The sequence below is a fragment of the Rhamphochromis sp. 'chilingali' genome, assembly GCF_963969265.1.
Source record: "Rhamphochromis sp. 'chilingali' genome assembly, chromosome: 8".
Taxonomy (NCBI): domain Eukaryota; kingdom Metazoa; phylum Chordata; class Actinopteri; order Cichliformes; family Cichlidae; genus Rhamphochromis; species Rhamphochromis sp. 'chilingali'.
Window position 1 is genome coordinate 24,766,311 of NC_137935.1, and position 22,507 is coordinate 24,788,817.

Consider the following 22,507-nt stretch of genomic DNA (forward strand, 5'->3'; position numbering starts at 1 on the left):
TACAGTTTAGAAGCATCTGAATTGTTAAAAGTCCCTGCCGTCTTACTCTGCCATGACTTGGGTAATATTTAGTAGTTGCTGCAAAGTTATTGCAACACCAAGACTGACCTTTACTGGGATGAAATGGCAATGACAGTGACATTTAGGCTAAAAACCAGAAGAACAACATGTGAGGTATATGTATAGACTGTATATGCCTTGCATAGTTTTTCTTTTCTTCCTCTCTTTCCACTTCCCTTTTTCACACACACAAAAAAAACATTTTAGCTTTTCTCCATTTGGGTTACGCTCGCTGATTTCCAGCAGGACCTATAATAGTTGCACATTAACACAATCCCAAAATTACTAAGGCACTTCAACTTTCAGTGGCATTCACAAAGGAGCAATTGTGTTCACCAACACATTATATATTTCTAACCTTGGCACTTTTACTTTTAACTTTTTTAACTAGTGGGAGATAAACACTGTAACAAGTGGAAATAAAAAACAAACCTAATGACCTTTTCATTACTATCAAGCTGACAAATTCATCTTAGTTTTGTAAAATATGTAATTATAGAGGCAATTGAAGATTACAGCTGCAGCAACCTTCCACCCCAAAAGGAATTGAAATCAGAAATTAGACCAAACAACAGAATCAGGTTCAAATCTACTATTTAATAAACATACAAGGGCTCACGTGCAATCAGGCATTCAGGGACGCAAGCAGAATTGGCAAGGTTGACAGGAAACGGTCTCAAAACAGATCATACATGAGAACTCTCTGAAAAGTAGTCAAAATCAGCAGTCAGGTAAATGCAATAATCGTACACTGTGGGTACAAAGACATTCTGGCAAATATGTCCAAATGTTTTGGGGCAAGGACATAAAGTACTTAGTTTTGTGCTTCTTTTCTTGTTTTGTTTTTTTGTTTTTGCAGAAGTGTATAGGCTTTTTCTGGAAATAGTAAAATTCAATGCTTTAAAAAAGGAAAACATCTGTTAAACGAAATAAAGAAATTCCTTCATTTTAAAGTTTTTAAAGGTTTAAGTTTTTTTCCCCCTTTGTGTGCAGTCACACTGAATTTTAAATCAAGCAGTCAAGGTGTGCTTTAAGTGCAGTTTCAGCTTTACAAAAAGTATTGCATTAACTGTAAAGGAATTACAGCATTTATAAAAAAAAATTCCCCTTGTTTGTATTTTAAAGTTTTAGTTGGCACAATAAAATATTCTAATTCTGGCTTCATAAAGTCTATCAGCCTGTACCAGGAGGATAACTGAAATCTTTAAACGGCTAATTTGGTTTTGTTTTTTAAAGCCTTTGATAACATTCTGGTATAATTTCACTGGTGTTTGAAAAACCGCCATTTTTTTCACTCAAATTGAGCTTAGAATCTCATAAGAGAGCGCGAGAGAGCAAAACATCTCAACAGCGTTCTGTTGGAAGGAAGGGACTTCCATTTTCTTCTGAACCCATTTCTTCATGCGCTCTTGCGTTGGCACAGAGAAAGGAATGAATAGCAAAGTGTGGAAGGGAAGCGGCGGGGCTAGGAATGAAAGAAAGGGGGAAACTGGTGGCTTACACTTTGATTATTCAGACTGGGGCTGCCACATTGCGATGAATATTTAACGGGAGGATAACATTGAAGGCACCATTAATTAAAATCAAACGTTTGAAAATTTGATTAGGAAAGAGACTACGCCTGTAGCCGAATGAATAAATCATTCTTTTGTTCTGCTCCAAGGCCGTGTTGAGATGGAAAGAGCATCTTGTCAACATTTAGCCTCTGTTAGCAAATGTACAGGCTACATGTGTTTAAGACACAGAGGGGCACAAAATTCAACTCCATTTAGTCAGATGAAGAGTAAAAACAAAAAAAACTGCCCTTCTCTCACTGTTCTCAGCTGTGTTGGTCTTAGATGATGAGAGTTACTCAAAGACGGCATTTTATAGCCTATCATAGTGTAGTTTCAGCAAAGACCAGCGATGGTTAATAAAGATGAAGTTATTAATTTCATTTCCATCCTTTCTTGGGAAATTGCTCCTGCCACAGTGCCACATTAGTTAGTGCATATTGTGTGTTGTTGCTATTTGCTATGCATAATTGCTGCCCTTCAGCATGTAAAACTGAAGATATTGAACTGGCATTATTGCGAGGACAATTATCGTCCACAGAGATGATAAATATATTAGTAGTAGAGTAAAATGACAGAGTCATTGTTGTATATTTGTTTCCTCTGTGTATTCTTCATTGACTATAAAATTATTTATGGAAAACACTTTAAAAACCGAACAGCTTAAATATTTGAATGTTAGCCACACTGTTCATATAATCTGCTTCCAGTAATCTTTAACAAGCTGCTTTGATCAGAGCAGCAATTCTACTGTGTTAATGTTTTTGATAAAATGATGTGATATAAAAAATTCTATATTGTGCTGTGCAAAAGTTTTGAGCCACCCCTCATGTCTTTATAGTTTGCTTCCAAGGAGCCAGACTTTCTCCAGGCCTTCTGAAGGTCAAAGTTTTTCTTTGGACATGTTTCAGTCATTTTCAGTCCAGTCCTTGTACCTTTTTCAGAATTATGCTTTTTGTTTGTTAAGCATAAAACAGGCGCCTGACTCAAGAATGTTGCATCTGCACATAACAGACAACTTAGCAAAGAAACTAAAAACACATCATTTGTTTCCATTTATATACTTAAACCTATGAAAAGTGCGCGACATTCACATGCAGAAATTCTGCCAAACTGTATTTTTGCACCAACAGGGTGATTCCCAAAGCTTTATTAGCTGAAAGCTTTCCAAATCTCCTCATCATGTACAGAATTGCCTTAAAAACATTTGAGGAAACTGGACGAGTAGCTGTCATTAAGTCATTTGAAGGGAAACAAGGAGAAAAGACTGAAGCATGTCAATGTTTGCTTCAAACTGTCCACAGTAAGCATGGGGAAAGTCAGGAGAACAGTACAAGAGTGAGCGTCTACAGCCATCTGTAAAGCAGAAGAAGCTTTTTCATGGTTTGGGGTTGCATTTTGTCATCATTATCATCATTTCATGACCTGTGTGAAAAAGCAGAGACACTTAATTATTTGTGTACAGTATTTTACTGAATCAACAAAACACCTTGCCTTAATAGAACAATTCACTAACAGACCGTACAGACATTACCAGAAGCAAAAACACATATACACATGTAGTTTGGTTTGTGAGTAATTAATGTTCTGATTTCATGAAGGCAACAGTTGCATGCCCACAGGACAGGTACAGGTATGCCCTTTTTTGTTTTGGTGTTAGAGCCCGGTTACTTTCTGTGTGTAGCTGTGGCACAGTGATATGTTTCTGTTTGCATTCATGGTGTGCCACATGTTTGGTAAATGGCAAGTTTGTGAGTAGGTTTGGGTATATACGTGTGTGTGTAAATGGCCAGTCATCACCTGTGATCACAGCAGGTGCCCCTGCTTCTTAGGCACTGATGCGCTGTGGCACCAGCATTTAGCGGTCCCCATCTGCAGGCTCTCACTTGCCCTGAGTAATAGGCCACTGTGACAGCTGTGTTTGTTTCTGTTTGTGTGTGTGGATAAAGCAAGAGCGTGAGAGAGCAAAAGACACACAAGGAAAGGCTAGAAATAAACAAAGACAAACTGTAAACAGCCAGGGAAGAGAAAATGAAAGCTTTCTGGTGCAGGTTTACAGATGCTACAAACTTCAAATTAGCTCATTTTTTTCCTTTGAACACCCGGTGTCTGCAAACATCAATGAACCTTGGTGGTAAATAGAAGGGAAAAAAGGGAGAATCAAACAGATTATGTCGCAGGCTCTAACAACAACATCTTTTTGCGTACCTACAAGGAATTTCCGATTAAGGTTATCAGTGTGTTGAGTCCAGCACTCCACTGTGTAAGTGTGGGGTGCCGGTTCATACTCTTTCTTGTAGTCAGAACAGCGGGTGCTCAGGTTGATCTGCCTGGTCTTGGAGTCCTGGTGTTCTGCCGTGTCAAGTAGCTGGTGCTCTGTTGTTTCCAATGACTTTATGAGATTTGCTTATGTGATGACTAGTAACTACATCTTATGGTCTTTCATGTAGCACATGTTTTATTTATGTAAAAGTTTTTCTGTTAGAAAAAACTGCTATTGCAGGAGCTAATGGGGATCTTAATAAACTAATTAACTAACTAATCTCGGTTGCTATGACACCTGAGCTTTCATGTTGCAGAGAAGCAGGTAATCAGCTAGGAGCTCAACAGCTTTGTGCCCTTATGGGGCACAAAACCTTTGTGATCAGGATTGTCCTGCCCTATGTTAGCACCTGTTGTTAGCACCCCAGTTATTTATGCTGCCACGTGTTCTGGAGTGCTGTAAGCTTCTTAAACTAACAGGCATGAGTCGTGTGAGGTACTGGTACTGCCCAGCTATTTTGTTGACCTTTGTCATTGATTTTGTTCTGAGAGGTTGCTGTGGTCTGCTCTTAGGTCCACCAGCCACTTGGAGTTGGAGGCTTTATGACACCACATCCTTGCTCTTACTCAGTCTCAGCTGTGGTGAGATCCGTCCTTGTCCCATTGTTGCCTATCCAAGGTGTTATGGTTGCAGCTGGGAAAACACCTTGGATAGGTCTTTGGAGAACAAGCCATTTATTCTCTCTGGTTGTGTATCCCTTTAACCTAATAGCCAGTGTTATGAGCCTTTGTTTGGTACTTTGTAGAAGCTCTGTTATGAACACATTGTTATCCTGTTATGGATATCTGATCTCTGTGATGATGCCTATCTCCAGCTCTGATAGCCAACTGTAATAGCCAATATCCTTCTGGGCTTCCTCCACAGGCACGCTCTGCACATATTCTTGAGCTTATAACCAAATGTTTCTATGATTACAGTGGCAGTAGCATACACAAACTCACTGGTTTATGTGATACTGGTAGTGGGGGTGGTGAGTGAAGCTGTGTGACTCGCAAGCATTTTTTCTGAGGGGATTTACCTTTCTACCTTAGCTCAAGAAGTAGAGCAGGTCATCTACTAATCAGAAGGTTGGCCATTTGAGAACCGGCAGCTCCAGTCTGCATGCCAAAGATCTTTGGGCAAGATACTAACTCCATGTTGCTCTCCAATGCAGCCATTGGAGTGTGAATGTGTGTGAATGAAAGTACTAAAGCATAAAAGAAAGTGCTGGTGTGAGTGGCTGAATGAGGTATGCTGTATAAAGCGCTTTGTGTGCTCAAGTAGAGTAGAAAAGCACTATATAAGAACCATTTCATTTAAAAGGGACTAATCATTGAGAATTATGGTGTTTGAAGCCAAGCCTGATCATAATCTGACTAAAATGGCCTAAAAGCTGATTTTTACCTTTTCCATTATTTTTTTTTTACATTTTTCTTTTCAGTTTTATTTGTATATCCTTTGAAAAGGGGAGTTACAAACGTGTCATTCTATAGCCATTTTGTATCATCTGTATGATATTATGTACTTTGCTGTTTCTGAAGTTGTTTTCTGGTGACATCACTTTTAGTGCCACTGTGTGCACTTTAATCTTTTATCTTAGGGCCAGAATAATAAAATAGAATTGTTTGGGAGGGTGTTGTGGGGGGTTTTTCTTTTTCATTTGACAGCTTTATTTGTGGAAACACCATAAAGAGATAACAACACTCACAGATAATCAGCTAAATGAACACTGGCAGGATACTGGCATTCCAGCAAATGCATTCATTTGTAAAATATTATTTCCCAAGTGTTAATTAAAAAGTGATTGTTAACAATGTTACCCATGAGTGCTGGTATTCTGTTTTTCTCAAGACTGTGCCTCCAGAGAGGAACTACGTGGAACTGTCTTAACTGAGCATACACAGCCATTAGAGCCATGTTATTTAAAATGTAAATGGCAGCCTACCAGTGAAATATATCAAGGGTAATACTGTTGGGACATAGGAATTAAGCGAACCAAATGTGCTGTTAAGAGATGAAAATCTTATTTGGGGAATTACTTGCATAAATCAGTTAAGAAATGACATCACCAGCTGCTAAAATGTTAGTACCAGGTCCAGGAAGAAATGGGAGAATTCCTTCAAAAGAAAGATAGAATCAAGATAAGTAGAACCGGAGCAATTATGAATCAGTCAATCCCTCGCTGTAATACATCAGGGGTTTTTTCACTTGTGCAAGAATTTCATTTCAGACAACAGTCTCTGGTCTGAACTAAATCCTTGATTATCTTTTCTTTCTCCACATCTAGATTATTACCTTCTTTGGGGGAAACGTGTACATCAGCGACCCCATGGATACTGAGCCCAACCATCTGTCCTTTGCTGGGGAGTACCTGGGTGGAGACGCCTCCCTACTCATCAGTGACCTGCTGCTGAGCGACACGGGGGAGTACTACTGTAAAGTCAAGAGTGGGGGAAAGTACCACTGGAGCCAAGTCAACCTCATTGTATTGGGTAAGTGTGGATACATCAATGCACGTGCGCATACCATTGGGTTATGAAGAAATTCATTTGTACATGGAAAATCCTCATACACAAACACACATACACACACTTCTTACACACACAGACCTAATCACTGGATCATTAGCCTGGCACATTTCCTCTGTCATGCTGACTGATCTAATGATTCAATTTGATTCAGACAGTGTGATTTGATTTTGTTCGTGCTGTTTGGGTCCATTTGGATTGGTTTGTTGATGAGGTGAGACCAGAAACATGCAAGTAGGTTTGGCAGGGCACAGAAATGATTGAGTTAGAGACTGCATTACATGGGCAAATTTCAAGCTAGATTCTAATGTACTCGTGTCCTCTATGACATATACAGTACAAGACAACAGACCAGTTTGATGTTCATCATGTTAAAAAGTTAGCTTACATCAGTTTAAGTACAGATAAGCTACTTAGAAATATTAATTGCCCAAGTGACTCTTAGATCTTATAAATACAGAAAATCCCATTTTGGTACGGGAAGCGTGTTGTTCTAATTTGCACATTATGCAGATGGCTATAAATGACTCAACAATACAACTACCTCAGTGGTAATGCGCTTCTCTGTCTGCATATCAGAAATAGCTGAACAACTATGAAGGACAGACAGCTGCAATAGCTGGCCACAAAGTCCGGCGGGAGGAGTGAGATCGTTCTCAATGTCAAAAAAGCATGCGATTTATTAAAACATCATGGGAGATTAGTTCAACCCGTGGTTATTGGTTTTCTAATGGAACAGTCTGTTAATCCTTTCGCTCTCACTCCCCTCTCTCTTCCATAAAGACATTTCAGTGAGTTAGTGCCTCGAATTTTACAAATTGCCCTCAGCTTCCCAGTGACACTTTCGATTTTGAGAGAGGCGAACATTTGCATTTTTTTCTCGCGCTCCCTACGCTAAGATAATGGCTTGGCAGCTGAGCTGGTAGCTGGCTTGGCATGAGACGGCGTGTGTGTGTGCCATAGTTTGTGCGCTTCTCCAGTGGTCGGGTATGTTTCTGTGCAAGCTTGCACAATCACGCCTGAATGAGCGTGTGGATTTGCATGTGAAGATTTTAAATGTGTATATGTTGCGTTTATTAGTATTGGGGTTATGAGCTGAGGTTACGCCGTCCAACTGCTCCTTCTGCAGTTTGGCTTAACCGACCCCGACAGAGCTCAGAGACGCACAGACGAATGCATCAATGCTCCCTGATCAGCTTCTCTCATTATATTCTTTACAAAGTCTGTGAGCAGAATACTGCCTGCAGGGTGTCGAGAAAAGAAAGACAAACAAAAGGAGAAATGCACATAAGCTATCTGATATTTTTTTTTCTCTCCACTGGCTACTGTTAATTCACTGCATGTTAGCATTTCGCAGTTACTACTGCTGCAACTTCACTGACAAGCATCCTAAGCCAAACACAAAAGTCAGCATTGGAAATATGTCAGCGTGACAAAAATAAAAAATAGATATTTAAATTTAGCTCACCACTGATTTAAAAATATGTCACTCGGGAGGGGGAAACAGTATGCTATTTTCATGCTTTTAAAGTGTAGCAGTGCCTTTCAGCATGTATCCAACAGAGCAGGGCTCAGCAGATTCTAGCTATACTGTATTAAGCCTTTAGCTAATAGACTATGACCAAAACCTTTGACATGAGAACATATTACCATAAGTATTCACAGCCAGCCTTGGGGTTGAATTGATCCATTCTCTACGGGAGGATGTTGCTTTTTTCTTCAATTTGTGTTACCAGAAATGACTGTGATGGCAAGGTAACTGAACATCCCTCAAACAGTTGCACCAATAAAAAATACTGATAGAACACATCAAATAAAGTTTACAATCTACGTCAAATATTTCAGCTTTATGCAGCCTAACAAGCTATGTTATTATCTACATTTTATTTCTTGCTTTTCATTTGAATGTAGTGCTTTAGTCTGGGGCGATAAACACAGGTGGTGGACAGTTTCACATTATAAAATAACTCCCGCTTCAGTAGATGTTATGTTCAAAGAAGTCTATTTCAAACATAACTCAATATTCAGCATTCAAAATAAAAAATGTCAGCCCTTCCCTTTCAAAATAAAGATTCATTTTATGAAATGCAAAGTTCCTATAATTGGCATAGGAAATGTTGTGGCAAGCCCACATGATACACGTAGGCCACGATTTTCTGCAGAGTAGTAATGGAAACCATATTTTAATGCATGCGTCACTGGCAAATTGATGACTACATTATATGCACATATTAAAAATTAATCATTTCGGTGAACGCATTTATTTTTGCTTAATTATTGTATTAATATATATGCTGCTTAACAAATTCACTAGACCACCATGCAGTGTAAGGTTTATGTCACAACTGCCCTAAATTAGCAGCAATGTAATTGTAAAATAATTATTGATGTTCCTGTAATGGTTGTATGCATGTGAAAGCTGTTTAATTGACATTTTTATTGCTAAATATATTTTATGTTGTTATCCATGATTTTTAAGATTCACTGTTTTACTTATGAAAAAGCAGAATAAAATAAAGCACATTATTTCCTTTGGTTGAGATGCTAATTTACAGTCTTTTACTTACATTCGTGAACAGAAACATTAATTGTAGTGATTGATTTATTTCTGAACTTCTTGGAGAAGTCCAGTGTGCTGGCTGAGATTTGGATTTAAAAACATGAATTCAGTTTGTTATATGCGTCTTAGCTTTAAACAAGTTTTTGAAAGATGACAGGTTTAGTGTGTTCTTGTTTTTATGGCATGTGGTTTAGTAAATTTGTTAAACACTGTGAGTCTTTTATACACTTTATGTTTAACTGTGATAAGAAGTTTTGTTGCAAATATTGATTCAAGCATTTTTTGATTCTTTTGTTTTCTTGCAGTCAAGCCTTCCAAGCCGAGATGCCGGATGGATGGCAAGCTCCAAGAGGGCAGTGATGTCAAGCTGAGCTGCAAATCCAGCGATGGTTCAGACCCCATTAGCTACAAGTGGGAGCGAGTGCTGGACAAAGGCAAGAGCCTGGGAAAACTGCCAAACCTGGCGCTGATAGGTAAGAAAAATAATCGGCACTACGCTTACATGCTGATTCACTATTCGACCCCTCTGCAGAGGAATGCCACGAAGATTCATTTTCATATTAGTGATTTTCATAGGCTGCTTGTCGAAGGCAAGTTGTGCTGAGCGCGTCATCTTCCCTTCACCTCTTCCCATTTTCACATTCATACATTTGCAAACACTGACACCTAAATTTGCCAGTGCCAGCTATATTGTCTACTGCTGCTCCTTGAGCTGCTTCACTGGAATAATTAACACTTGCAGCACTTTGCTCAAGGGCACTTTGATGGGCTCAGGCTGTCCCAGTTAATCCGCTGATTCTTCATGCCTCTATTATCTTTAGTTCGCCTCTCTCTCCAAATTTGAACAGTAAACCCAGGACCACATAATGTGTACTAGTTTTTTATTTTTTTTCCAGAAAATCAAACAGAACACAGCCTTGTGATTTCTAGTTGTATTCTATTGGGATGACTTATATAAACACAAGAGCTGATGCTGTGATCTGATGAATATTTCTGTGACATTGAAATGTCAGCCTGGCTCAAGTGAATACCTACATGCACGAAGTCAGTGTGACTGTTTGTGTGTAAAGTGGAGAAAATCAAATGTAATAGGCAGAACTGGATTGGCAGCTCAGACTATATTCTGTACCAAAAAGGCACTGGCTCCGCAGTAGCCTTGAGGCATACTTCACTCACATGGTGTGGATTCTGGCATTCCTCTTGAATCATAACCAGGCATATCTGCCTCTAAATAAGAACAGGGATGGGTTGTAACAGAAAAGCTAATAGCAGGGCACCTCCCCCCTATTGTGCATTCTCTAAACCAGGAGAAACAACGTCAGGGTGCCAATCTCTGTTTTCTCTCCTCTGTTACCATCAATATTGGTCTTTTGGTTAATTTTTAATGGCTTGCAATGTGACACAGGCATCCAAAAAGTTTGTGATTCAGTTGGAGTAAGTAAATTTTAGTAGTGTAGGTAAAATCTGTGCAGCTCACTGATGTTGTGGAGCCAACAAGAGGTCAACATTCAGCAACAGTCTTCATGCCTTTAAGCATAAGCCATCAAGAACATTTAATCTAATCGCATTCAGCTTCAGACTCACACCCCTATACTGCCCACACAGATCTATGCCTCTGATAACGTTTCCCAGAAACTCTCTTTGTGCTCTGCTAAATGAGTGTTGGGACTGAAATATGAGACTCTAGGGGCTTTCAAGGCTTGCCTTGATTTACCAAGGTGACAAGTGTGGAGAGAAGTGTTTATCATGATTCTACTTCAACATTTTCAAGTCTGAAGGAATGAACTTTGTTTGTGGAAATTAGAAATTGGTCTACATGGTCTTCACAGTTATGCCGTTGTTACATAAATGTGTTGCTAGTTTTACTTCTTCACCTGAATTCTTTGATCATATGTGACTGTAACTCCCTTTTTGCATCATGAAACCAAGATAAATTCCTTACATGTGTCTTCAGCATTACTGGGTTTCTGCAGCTCCTGGTTTTCGTGTTTAATATATTCCAACACACAAGCAATTAAACACTATGAACTGGTTCCACAATATTTTGGTCACTTTATGATGGGTAAGTTGTACAAAGGCAGTCACCGATCAGCACCAGAACATTTTGACAATAAACTGTATTTGAATAAAACTGTTTCCTGTAGTTTAAATTATGGCTCTGTACCTCAGTAGACTTAAAGATTTCCTCATAGGGTTAATAACATGTCTACTAACTATTTCATGTCCAAATTACTGCTGAGGGTTACTCCAAAAACTTCCTTTAGTGGCTCTTCATCAGAATGTTTTTTTATTTGTTTACATGAAAATCAGCCACTGTGTATTTTTAACACCTATGTGATGCCATGATCCTGCTTAACATCCTGCCTAAGTCTCGGAAAAGGTTAAGTATGGAACATAATATAAATGGAAAATCTTATATTGCACTCCAAACACAGTCAATGTTAAATGACAGGAAAAATCAGTGCTCTGTTGCAGTATGCAGAGTACTGATGTATCATAGTACAAAAAAACACATTGCTGATGGTATACTTGCACATAAACCACTACATTGGACACTGATGTGTCACTCCATACCGTGCCACCCACTCAAAATGTATGTTGTCCACCTAAGTGGACATGTAAAAAACTCTTTGAAAAGTGCATGTTTAAAAAAAATGAAGTTCAAAAATCTTTTTTTCATGCCTAAAGATGAATAAAAATACTTAAGAAAAAAATCCAGATTGAGGTTGTCATAATTCATGCTTAAAAGGGTTAATGCAGTTGACACAAATTATGCAGGTTAAGGCATAAAAAGGTAATTGAGGTTACCAGGCTGAAAATCTGTATTTTATCTATGTGCACACAGTCCAGTAAAGACTCTCTTAGATGTGTTTTTTCAGGCTTGCTACTTCTTCTTTTGTCCTTCACCTCCAGAGATGGTCGTGTGGGAAATTCCCACCCAGTAGATCAGCAGTTTCAGAAATACTCAGATCAAACCATTTTGCACCCGTAGCCATGCCAAGTTCAAAGTCACTTCAATCACCTTTCCTTCGCACCATTCTGATGCTAAGTTTGACCTTCGGAGGGACTAAATCTAATTTGCTCCTGACCCCAAAGGCCCCAACATGAACCTTGGAGCGCATACTTTTATACTTCAGTTAATCATTGTCGTGTCCAAATCACCCAAATAGATTTTGAAGTATTAGAAGATGCTTTAGAGTATTTTTTCAGAAATTAGAAGTACAGTAATTACAGGGTACAGTGTGGAAGACTTTTTTTTTTAAAGCCCACAGCTCCATGGTGCCAAAGGTCAAAAACCCTACTGGGAACTTTTTATGGAAAAGAGGAAAAGTCATATTTATTATTATTCACATATTACACAGACTGTGTGTGCTGACTGAACAGGGTCAGACCAAGGAGTGCAGTTCCTGGCCTATTTTCAAGTATCATTAAAGTTACAGTGTGTAAAATCTCACCATTAGATGTCAGTAGATTGCAGATTGCAGTCAATAGAGTCACTTTTCTTATCCTTCCTAATTCAAGTGCATAAACCATTGTTCAATAAATCCTTGTTTAATCTCTTTATTTGCTTTTTGGGGAAGTAAAAAAATCTCTTCAATCATATTTGCTTTGGTGAACAGAAAACAACCTTTGTAGACTGTTGTAGCTGTGTATATACCAGCTGCTGTCAGGCTTTAAATGTATGCATTAGTCCACTGCACAGTCCACTGTGTTGTAAGCCATTGCTTTACTGCATAAGTTCCCATCTACTGTTAGAAAATGAAGATAAGCAAGCATATAATATGAAAAGGCATACTGTAAGTTGACGTTCTATCTTTTGTGATTCATCAGTTTGTATGCATCTTTTCACAGGAGTGACCTAACCTACACTTTATTTACTTATACAATAAATTGTTTAGTGTAATGTAGTGCAAAATACATAGCGTGATTTCTTTTCATTTAATAAGATAAAACTCATATCAAGAGTTTCCATATTGGCTGTTCTAGAATTTTGCATTCTTAAATCAGACTATCTGGTCTTTAAGTGATTTAGGGCTCAAACTGCTCTACTTTTATTAAGGCTGTTGTGTTTTTAGCATGTTTTAATGCTTTTATCTTGTTCTATTTAATCTCAACAAGCCTCTAAAAACAATCAGTGATCACTGTCGGTCTCTCTCGGTTTTTATTACCGCTATTCATTTTAAAGCTCAGTTTTTAAACCTTACGATGTAACTACAGCCCAGGCAGTGCAGCAGTATATTAACAACTAACCTTGTATTGTGGATGGATTATCTCAGTTGTTCTCCCGACTGAAGTTTGGTCCGTTTACAGCATCCTGCAATGCAACTGCATTTGTCCCTAACCATCGGGAACCCTCACGTTAACTTTTATCGAGTGGAAAAAAGTTTGCATTTATCCTTCTGTGTCGCTAGCAGTGTTGGGTAAGTTACTTTAAATTAGTAACTTAGTTACATTACTAGTTACTTCTATCAAAAGTAACTCAGTTACTTCAAGTTACTCATTACTTTCAGAGTAACTAGTTTACTAGGGAAAGTAACTTTGGTTTTACTCAGAATTCTCTTGTTAATGTGTTGCTTCCGTAACTGGATACCCAGCAAGATTGCCAGTCTTCTAGCTTGCTTACTTGCCACAAGTGCACTGTGCCACCTACCAATAGAAAGGAAAAAATAGTGTGCACATTTCCACGAGAGAAATCCCACGCCTGATTCTATCCTAGCCTGCTTTTTACATCCAACACAAAAACTGCAGTCGTGGTGCTTTCGATTGTACTCAGAACTCGGAAATTCTGCCTTCTGAATAGGAAGATGTAGGTAACACCAGACTGCAGATGAGCTGCATACAGAGCTGGACTGGGACAAAAAAATCGTCCCGGGCATTTTGACTAGAGACCGGCCCACCATTATAGGAAAAACCATAAAGCCTTTGAATGAAAATAAACACTGTTGTGACAGTGATGTACACTGTCTTGATGGTATATATGTATGTATATATATTGTTTGTTGTAAGACTCAGATAATTATTTTTTTAAAAGTGAGACATTTTAAATGAGAATAAGAAAGTATTTCTTTGTGCCCCCCTCTCCCTTTTAATGCCCTACATGGCCCCCTGGCAACACTTTGCTAGACCCGCCCCTGCACAGTTATCAGCTGTCAGCTAAGTAAAAAAAGGAACCTGGTGTTATTTATCTTTCAGAAACAGTTCATAGCTTCTCTTCAACTCATTCATGTCACCTAAAAGGTAAACCTGTTTCTCCATCACAGCTCTGATGATTCAGTAAGGACATCTCCTGGTTTCATCTTCATGTTTCCCTCTCGCCAGATAACCAAACCGATATCATGACCAGCAGGTTTACAGCTGTGGCTCCAGCCAACATCAGCTGATACTAGAAATTAATATTAAATAAACTCTAACAACAGCTGATCAAGCTTAAAAGTGCTGCTGTTGTTTAGCGCGACATCCGCTGGTTTCCTCTTTCTGGCGCAAAGTGGGCGATAAATAAACAAGAGAGAAAAGCCGATCAGCTGATCATTGATCAGTTTCATGATTGAAGTAGAAACAGGAGAGGGAGGGTGAGAGGATGAGAGAAGAAGAGGAAACGTTGCAGCAAAGACACAGAATAACTCCAGCTTTGTGTCTTTTTCATTGTAGCTGAAGTCCGGGACAAACTGTTTCTTTTCACCCCAACACGAAACTCGTAATATTTTCTCTGAATACGAGACGATTCCGTTTTTTACGGGATGGTTGGCAACTCTAATAATTAACCTTACGAACAATATAAAGTTCAACATCAGTAACATAGCACCCACCCAGCTGTATAGAAACTCCGTCATGCTAGCTAGCACGCAGTACGAAAAAGTCAGTATAACGAAAATAAACTCCACCTAAACTTGGTTTATATCTGACCCAGATGGACTGCAGGTCATAACTTCTTACCTGAAGTTCAGTTCACCTGACACTCTTGGACCAGCGGCCGCTTCGGGTCTCTCCTCTTGCCTCCCTTTTCCTTCATCCACCTGCTGGCTTCCACCACTTGCTAATGTTATTGAATCTGTGGAAGCTCCGCGATAGCCACCACACGAAGTAACGAATAACGAGCCTATCTAACGAGTAACGCGTTCCTGGTTTTGGCATAATAACTAGTTACCGTGCTCGTTACCACAATAATAACGTAGTTACTGTAACGCGTTACTTAATAACGCGTTAGTCCCAACACTGGTTGCTAGCCACCACATAGCACATCATTATATACCAGCTAGCCAAACTTCAGTAACTCTAAAAAAAGTCAATGCTGTTTACTTTACTGTCTTCATTTATGTCTGAAGTGATAGCAAAGCTCAACGTCTTAATTGGTTTCAGAAATCCCTCAGTCAGAACAACATATATTATATTTAGATGGAAGCTAGCGAGCTAATTCCGTGCTAACTTCTAACTCTGTTAAATTTAATAAATTCTGTTTTCGTGGATGCTGCATGGATGTTACACATGGTAGAGCAGCCACACTGATTATTTTATTACAGATGAAAGAGTTTGGACAGTTTTTCAACTCTCAGTGATGCCGCAGTGATCGTTTGACTTAGGGACCTGCAGCGACGTTTGGGCCCAGACACAGCTAATCATGTCAGACTTAAAGACTGGATAAGAACAGCTCATCTGTGCAAGCAAAACCGTCATGTTCAGAGCATTTTCAGGTGAAGATCTTACCTTACGCCATCATTGGAGAGTATTTGACAGTTTTTGTTCCAGACTGCGATACGACTATAACATCTAAATGGAAGCAAGTCGAGGAATCTACAAACCCATCAGGGTATGTGACAGCTTTTGTTTATACTGCATTTCAACAATTTTCAGAATTTGATGTAGAAAAGTTGACAAATTGAGAATCGTTTTAAATAACAGTGAGTAATTTGCGATTTCTTTGACAGGTGTTGTTCAACACACCCATTTATGACACAGCTGTAAAGATCTACTGCCATCTTCCCGGCTACAGGGCTCAGGTAAGACCCAGATCCATGCAAACCAAAACTGACAGAAAATATCAGGAAATTTCTGAGGAACTGAGAGTTGTGGTGATTAAATGTCTCCTTTTACTTTTAGATTGCAATGATGATGGAGTTTCTCAGACTTTAGCAGGAAAAATTTTTATTCTACCGAACACCTAAACTCCTCAGCGCATTGGAGGATTACATTCAAATCCTGAAAGAGAAGCAGCAGGAACCACAAAGCACCAAACTTCCCACCGCCCAGGAGGTGGTGATAGAGGTCGTTCCCCACATCCTGCAGGTTGTTTGGGAGCTTCCTCCTCGTCCCGTCTTGAACATGGCCTCCCAGAGTTTAAGCATACTCTCCACGAGTGTCACCAAGGCCACTTTGGATCGTGTCCCCAAAAATCTCACAGTGATGGAAGGCCATGCCATCTTCACTAGGGATGGGTATCGAAAACCGGTTCTTGTTGAGAACCGGTTCCCACTGTTTCAATTCCTTGGAATCGTTTGCCACTTTTAAAAACGATTCCCTTATCGATTCCAGTCGCCCCGAATGACGTCATCACGTTGAGTAGCGTCTTTTACCCAGTAGGAAACACGGCGCCTGAGCGGCACAAACGCTCAAAAGTTTGGTTACACTTTATGATAAAGGATGACAACAGGGCAACGTGCAATACTTGCAAAGTAGAGATTTCATCAGAGGGAGGAAACACTACGAACATGCAAAAGCATTTGCTCAAAAAACACGCGATTGCTTTCAACGAATGTCGTGTTTTTGATCCGCTCCGGACTAGCGACGCTCAACCCAGCAGCAGCGGTAGCGTTTCCACGTCCTCTCCCGTTAATACTGCAGGTAACTAATCAATTAGCATTGCATATTATGTTAGCGCGATTTACCTTATTACAAAACCTGCTATTACTGTGCGTTGCATTTAGTGACCATGATGAGACAGAGTCTGGCTGGCTCAGATGCTGGCAGTTCTCGCTGCAGTCTACCGTTAGCGTCTCCTTTCAGGCCAGGATAGACGAATGTCACCGAGCAGTGACTAAGTTTGTGGTCAAAGGTTTGCACCCATTTGCCACAGCAGATGCCCCCGATTTCACTTTGGTAAGTGAATGTGTTTAATTGTAGGCAGGACATTACTGGATATTCTTGTGTAATTGCTACAGAATAATTTATGTTAAACTTTGTTATTGCTACAGAAGAATATTTATTTTATTATTTTACATATACATTTTTTTTCCTGGGGACCCTGTGACACCCCATTGAAGAGCCGTAGGCTGGATCTCTTAAGATCTCACTGTTGGGTTTGTAAGGCCATGTTACTCCTAAATTTCTATCTTGTTCAAAGAGAAGATATAAAACACAGTTCTAAGCTAATCGACTTTAGTGTTCTCCTTTTTAAAAAAAAAAGAATCGATAAGAGAATCGATAAGGAATCGAATCGTTAAACAGAATCGAAAATGGAATCGGAATCGTTAAAATCTTATCAATACCCATCCCTAATCTTCACCCACTCCATCTGACACGATACGGTCCAAAGTATCCTGACGAAGATCAGACAGAAATATCCTCAAGAAATTCTATGTAACTTTGCACCAGTGTTGTTCAGGATGGTTGCTGATGTAGCAAAGATCCACATATCCAAAATCTTCAAGCCCCCTTCAAGTTTTCCTGATGGTTCTTCTAAATGAAGAACTTCCATTTGAAAGACTGACAATGTCCAATAGTGTTCCCCGTGAAGGACCTCCATTTGAAAATCTGCCAGTGCCTAAATTTACACAAGTCAAAGAACCTCCTACAGAAATTCTTACAAAGTCTGAAGTTCTTCCCCGTGAAGGACCTCCATTTGAAAAGCTGCAAATATCTGATGTTCTTCCCAGTGAAGGAGTTCCCTTTGAAAATCTATAATTATCTGATGTTCTTTCAAATGAAGAACGTCCTTCTGACAGTCTCAATGACCAACATTCCACCAGCTGAAGAATCTCTTTCAGAAAGTGTCCCAGTGCCTGATGTTCCCTGTGAAAACGCAGCTTTTTCTATGGTTTGGGCCTTTTGTCCACACGTAAACATATACATATACACACATTTACATATACATACGCAGTTACTGTCGCTCCATTTAGAAAGACAGAGGCATCACAGTGAAGTTCGGACATCGGACATTTGAATACATTTTTTTAAATTAAATTTGTATATGCTGTATGCATTTTGTTCTTTCCTAGTTGTGAGTCTACACCAACCAAAATGCTGTCTTTAGTTATTAACATTTGAAATTTTGAAGGCACTTGAAAAGTAACACAAAATTATCTGACTTTCCAGCAAAACACAAACTTTTAGGAAGTACTTCAGGTTTTGTCAGTGTACAAAACCCTGTTTAGTCTTTCCCTCCCAGGCTTCTGGACTTCTGATTGGCCAACATTTCGTTTTTAGCGTTTACATGTGGATGGAGCTTTTTTTTTTCTTTTTTTTTTTTTCTTAAACGAAAACGGAAAGTTTCCATTTTCAAAAATACCCGTGTACGTGTGGTTGTAGCCTTAGTAGTTTATTTTATTGCTACCTGTAATTTATTTCAGTTTACTTTCCTGTGTTTAATTGTTTACTAAGTGTTTGAGGTGTGAAATAAACTGCAGTGGAGTTTGAAAACAAAATATGGGTGTGTGTTGATGTACTTTGTGCCGGGTGGGGGGGCGAAATTTTCTTGTAAAACAAAGGGGGGCTTCGGAAAAAACGTTTGAGAACCACTGACTTACAGTATGATTTCTGGCCCTTTTACAGCCAAAATTACCAAGTAAGTCCAGGCGGTCTGTACGATACTTGTTCAATATATTAAGTAAGCTTTATTCCATTTTTTTAGGCACTAGTTTGCATAGATTTTGTGTTCTGGGAACTAATGAGGTTGTACAGTATACTCAAAATGAATAAGTTGCTTAGTCATCTTAAGTAAGCTGTACACAATTTTGTTTTTTGAGGCAGCGAGTCTGCATAGTTTTGTTTTTTAGATCCGGGAACTAATTAGATCTTTGATGAAAAACATGTTTAATGGGCTGAAATACACCGAATCATTCACCTGACAGCCAAAGTGCAGAACTGAAATTCACACAGAAGAACTTGGAAACTAGCTGAACAGCCATAAGCAAAACATGTCTAATGGCAAAAGAAAATTTTGAGCTAGAAAACATCTGAAGAAATATTGAAAACTCATATTCCTTAAATCACTGGAAGAGCTGGATTCTGTATTATATGTTTATATGTCTAAACTCAAGAATCTCAAATTTAAAAAATTTAAATTAAATTTAAAAAAAAAAGAATATTTTCAGAGTGTGTGTGTGTGTGTGTGTGTGTGTGTGTGTGTGTGTGTGTGTGTGTGTGTGTGTGTGTGTGTGTGTGTGTGTGTGTGCGTGCGTATCAGCGAGTGAGTGACATGCAGAGAACGATCTGAACTGGCATCAAGTGAACAGGAAAATTAGTTTTAAAACTTTAAATGTTTTGGGGGTTTTATTTTATTTGATTGGTTAATGTGTTTTAGTGGGGAGATAAACTATACAGACTAAACACAGAGACATTAACTTGCATCCATAATTGCACGTGTCCAACTAAAAACCTTCAAAATTAATTACATCCACCAAACAACACCTGTTCAACCTAATTAGATTTCACTGGACAGTAATACACAGCCATTATTTATTGGTCTGGGATGGCTGTCATTGGTGGGGATGACTAAATATCCCATGGGACTTTGGGGCTACATCGGTCTGTCAAACACGCTCCCATGATGGGCTTCTCTCTAAGATAAACACTCCAATGTCTGTCTGTCTCTCTACCTCTAAGTTCTTCCTTCCGTCATTATAGACATTTCAGTTGTCTCTCCTTTATAATTGATATTGCATTGTTTTTCTTGTTCTCCCCAGATCTGAAGAACCCAGAGATTGTGACCCTGAGGAATCTCACCATGGACAGCACAGGTGTCTACAGGTGCACTGCAAGCAATGACGTGGGAGAGGAAAACTGCACCATCGAGGTCACAATAAAACGTGAGTTTGGGGAGAAAAGGGCGATGGAGTTGACCTAACAGCATTCACCTCGCACCAAACTGCCACTCTGATTGATGGTTATTGTTTCAAACAGCAGCTAGAAATACATTTATTCCCCTCCCTGCCTTTCCATCTAGCTCCTTTCACCCTCTTTATTCTCCTTCAGTGCTTCAACTGGACTAAACCAAAATTGCTGGCTATGGTCACCACCCCTGCCCCATGTCACGTTTCACTCTAAAACTAGTACATTGCATCAAAGGCCCAGCACGATTATGGTCATGTGTAGACACAAGGCAAATCAAGTGGTTCAGCATAAACAGTTTTCAATTCTTAACTAGAACTCAGGTGCTGTAGCAAAAAGATAGGGAGTGTTTTTCCAGCAAATGGGCATGAAGGATAAGTATTTGTGAATTTAAGAGTTCATGGGAAAACTATGAATAATATGAGACCAGAGACCGTAAGTGACTCAATCTTTCATCAACTACCTCCTTTCTTGTTCACAGACGTGAGGGATGTGGGGATGGTTGCGGGCGCAGTGGTGGGTATATCCCTCGGTGTCCTCATTGTGATATTAATCATCTGGCTCGTCTTCCGGAAGAAAGAGAAGAAGAAGTACGAGGAAGAGGAGACCCCAAATGAGATCAGGTTTATTAATCATCATTTGTCCAGTGATTGTTTCATTTTTTCACCATTTTGCAGGTTTTATGTGTGTTAGCGTGTCAGTCTTTGTTACTTGTGGGGCTCTGTGGGGCTGTTGCGTTCTGCTTAGCTGCAGTTTAAATTTTTTGTTGAACTCAAACATTTGTTTCCTGGCTGTAATCACTTGTAATCAATGGTGATGACTTTTTTGAGTATTTCTGCATTTTACCCTTAATCTAGTTGCTGCGTTGCACAAATCAGCTGACGACCAGCACATTGATTTTGCAGATACTTGTATTCTGCATACTCTGTATGCAATATATTCTAACCCCTTCAATTTGTACTAGAATGTAAGGGGCATTCCTTTTGTATCATTTTCTGTCTGTATCATTTTCAGAAACTTTCGCAAGGCTAAAAGTATTTGCTTTTAGCGCTGCTGTCCAAAGTGAGAAAGATGCAAACTTCTCTGATTTGCTGCAAGCTTGTGTAAATTTCCTTGGTTGCCGCAATTATGCACACTGCAACGGTTATGACACCGGCAGAGCACTTTTGTTCACTACATCAGTGATGTAGTAGTTCACCTGGCTCATAGTCCTTCACAGTTCACAAGTTACTGAAAAGTGTGAAGTACAGAAAGAAGGTGAGAAGTTTTCTTGTTTAAAATCCACTGAGAATGAAAAACGTGTACGTGACCTTGAGCACAGTTTGGGTGAAGAGCTGTTAAGTGACCACTGTGTGCAAGTTTCACTAAAATCTCACCAGTAGCCCAGTAAAGACTACCTGTTACAATTTTTATGAAAAACATAAATATTCTATTAATAATTTATGCATGTTTAAGTGTCCATGTGACAGGTTTTTTTTTGCAGACAAAAATGAAAACATAAAATAATGAAATATTTAAAAAATCGCCCTCAAGTAAAAATTGTTATATGACAACATGCTTCTGAAATAAGATAAGTGTAAGACAGTTTAGCTGCAGCGCTGTGTAACACGTGGTTGGTTGGATGAACTGATGTTGATTGGTGCATGTTAACCTGCTGTGTGTGAGCACTGATTCCACTGGAACGGTTTTAAACTACAGCTAAGCAAGTCACATTCTAATTGAAACAGCCACAGCCCCTTTATGCCTGCATGTGCTCGATGTCATCCCGTCGTGCTGCCTGTGCTTTTTTTGTGTTTCTGTGTGTCTAAAAGGGGAAACAACTACAAGGTAGTTTTCATCGATTATCTTTTAGGAGCTTTCTTTTCAAACCACCCTTGTATTTCAGTGTGTGCCTGTGTGCTCATGGAGCTGAGGTCTCACAATAGTTTTTATTTATCCCTTTAAGACCTGAATGCACAGGTGGACTCTGTGGACCTTGTAAGAGCAACGTTTTTGTGACAGAGTGGACTTGGTGTAGGTGCATATTTACCGATGTAACAATGAATAATGCAGCATAGCTTAGGAGTAAATAAAGTAGGTGTAATGAAGTGCTTTCTGTTTTCATAACATTCTACGTCTGAGCTTTTCCACTGTTGTTGCTGTACCAGACCACCAGAGCGATGCAGATCTCATGGGTACGGCTTTTGAACCACCCAACACTGTTTAAAAACTGTTCACTTTATGCAAGGGCTATGGGACCCTCTGTGGTGTGCCTGGTGAGACGTTGCAGTGTTGCCAGTAGTGCACAGCTGAGAAGTTTCTATTTCTAACTTTCTGAACAGATCCTCACTAATTCAAGTACCATCCAAACACCAATGACAGCAAAAATGTCTTCAGAGTTGCTGTTTAATGGTAGGGTCAGGGACAAACTCTTTCAGGTTACTTTTACCCAGCAGTTTATTGGAATATTTCTTGGAATATTTTA

At 39.3% G+C, this 22,507-nt stretch overlaps 1 protein-coding gene across 3 annotated transcripts in view; it reads left to right on the forward strand.

Moving 5' to 3' along the window:
* Positions 1-22,507, forward strand: part of clmpb (CXADR like membrane protein b) — a 91,562-nt gene that overhangs the window by 65,372 nt on the left and 3,683 nt on the right. For all 3 annotated transcript variants that reach the window (XM_080888146.1, XM_080888147.1, XM_080888148.1), the window contains exons 3-6: positions 6,203-6,407; positions 9,309-9,476; positions 19,899-20,021; positions 20,525-20,666. In XM_080888146.1, coding sequence (XP_080744272.1) covers positions 6,203-6,407; positions 9,309-9,476; positions 19,899-20,021; positions 20,525-20,666 — 638 coding nt within the window. The remainder of the gene's footprint in view (positions 1-6,202; positions 6,408-9,308; positions 9,477-19,898; positions 20,022-20,524; positions 20,667-22,507) is intronic.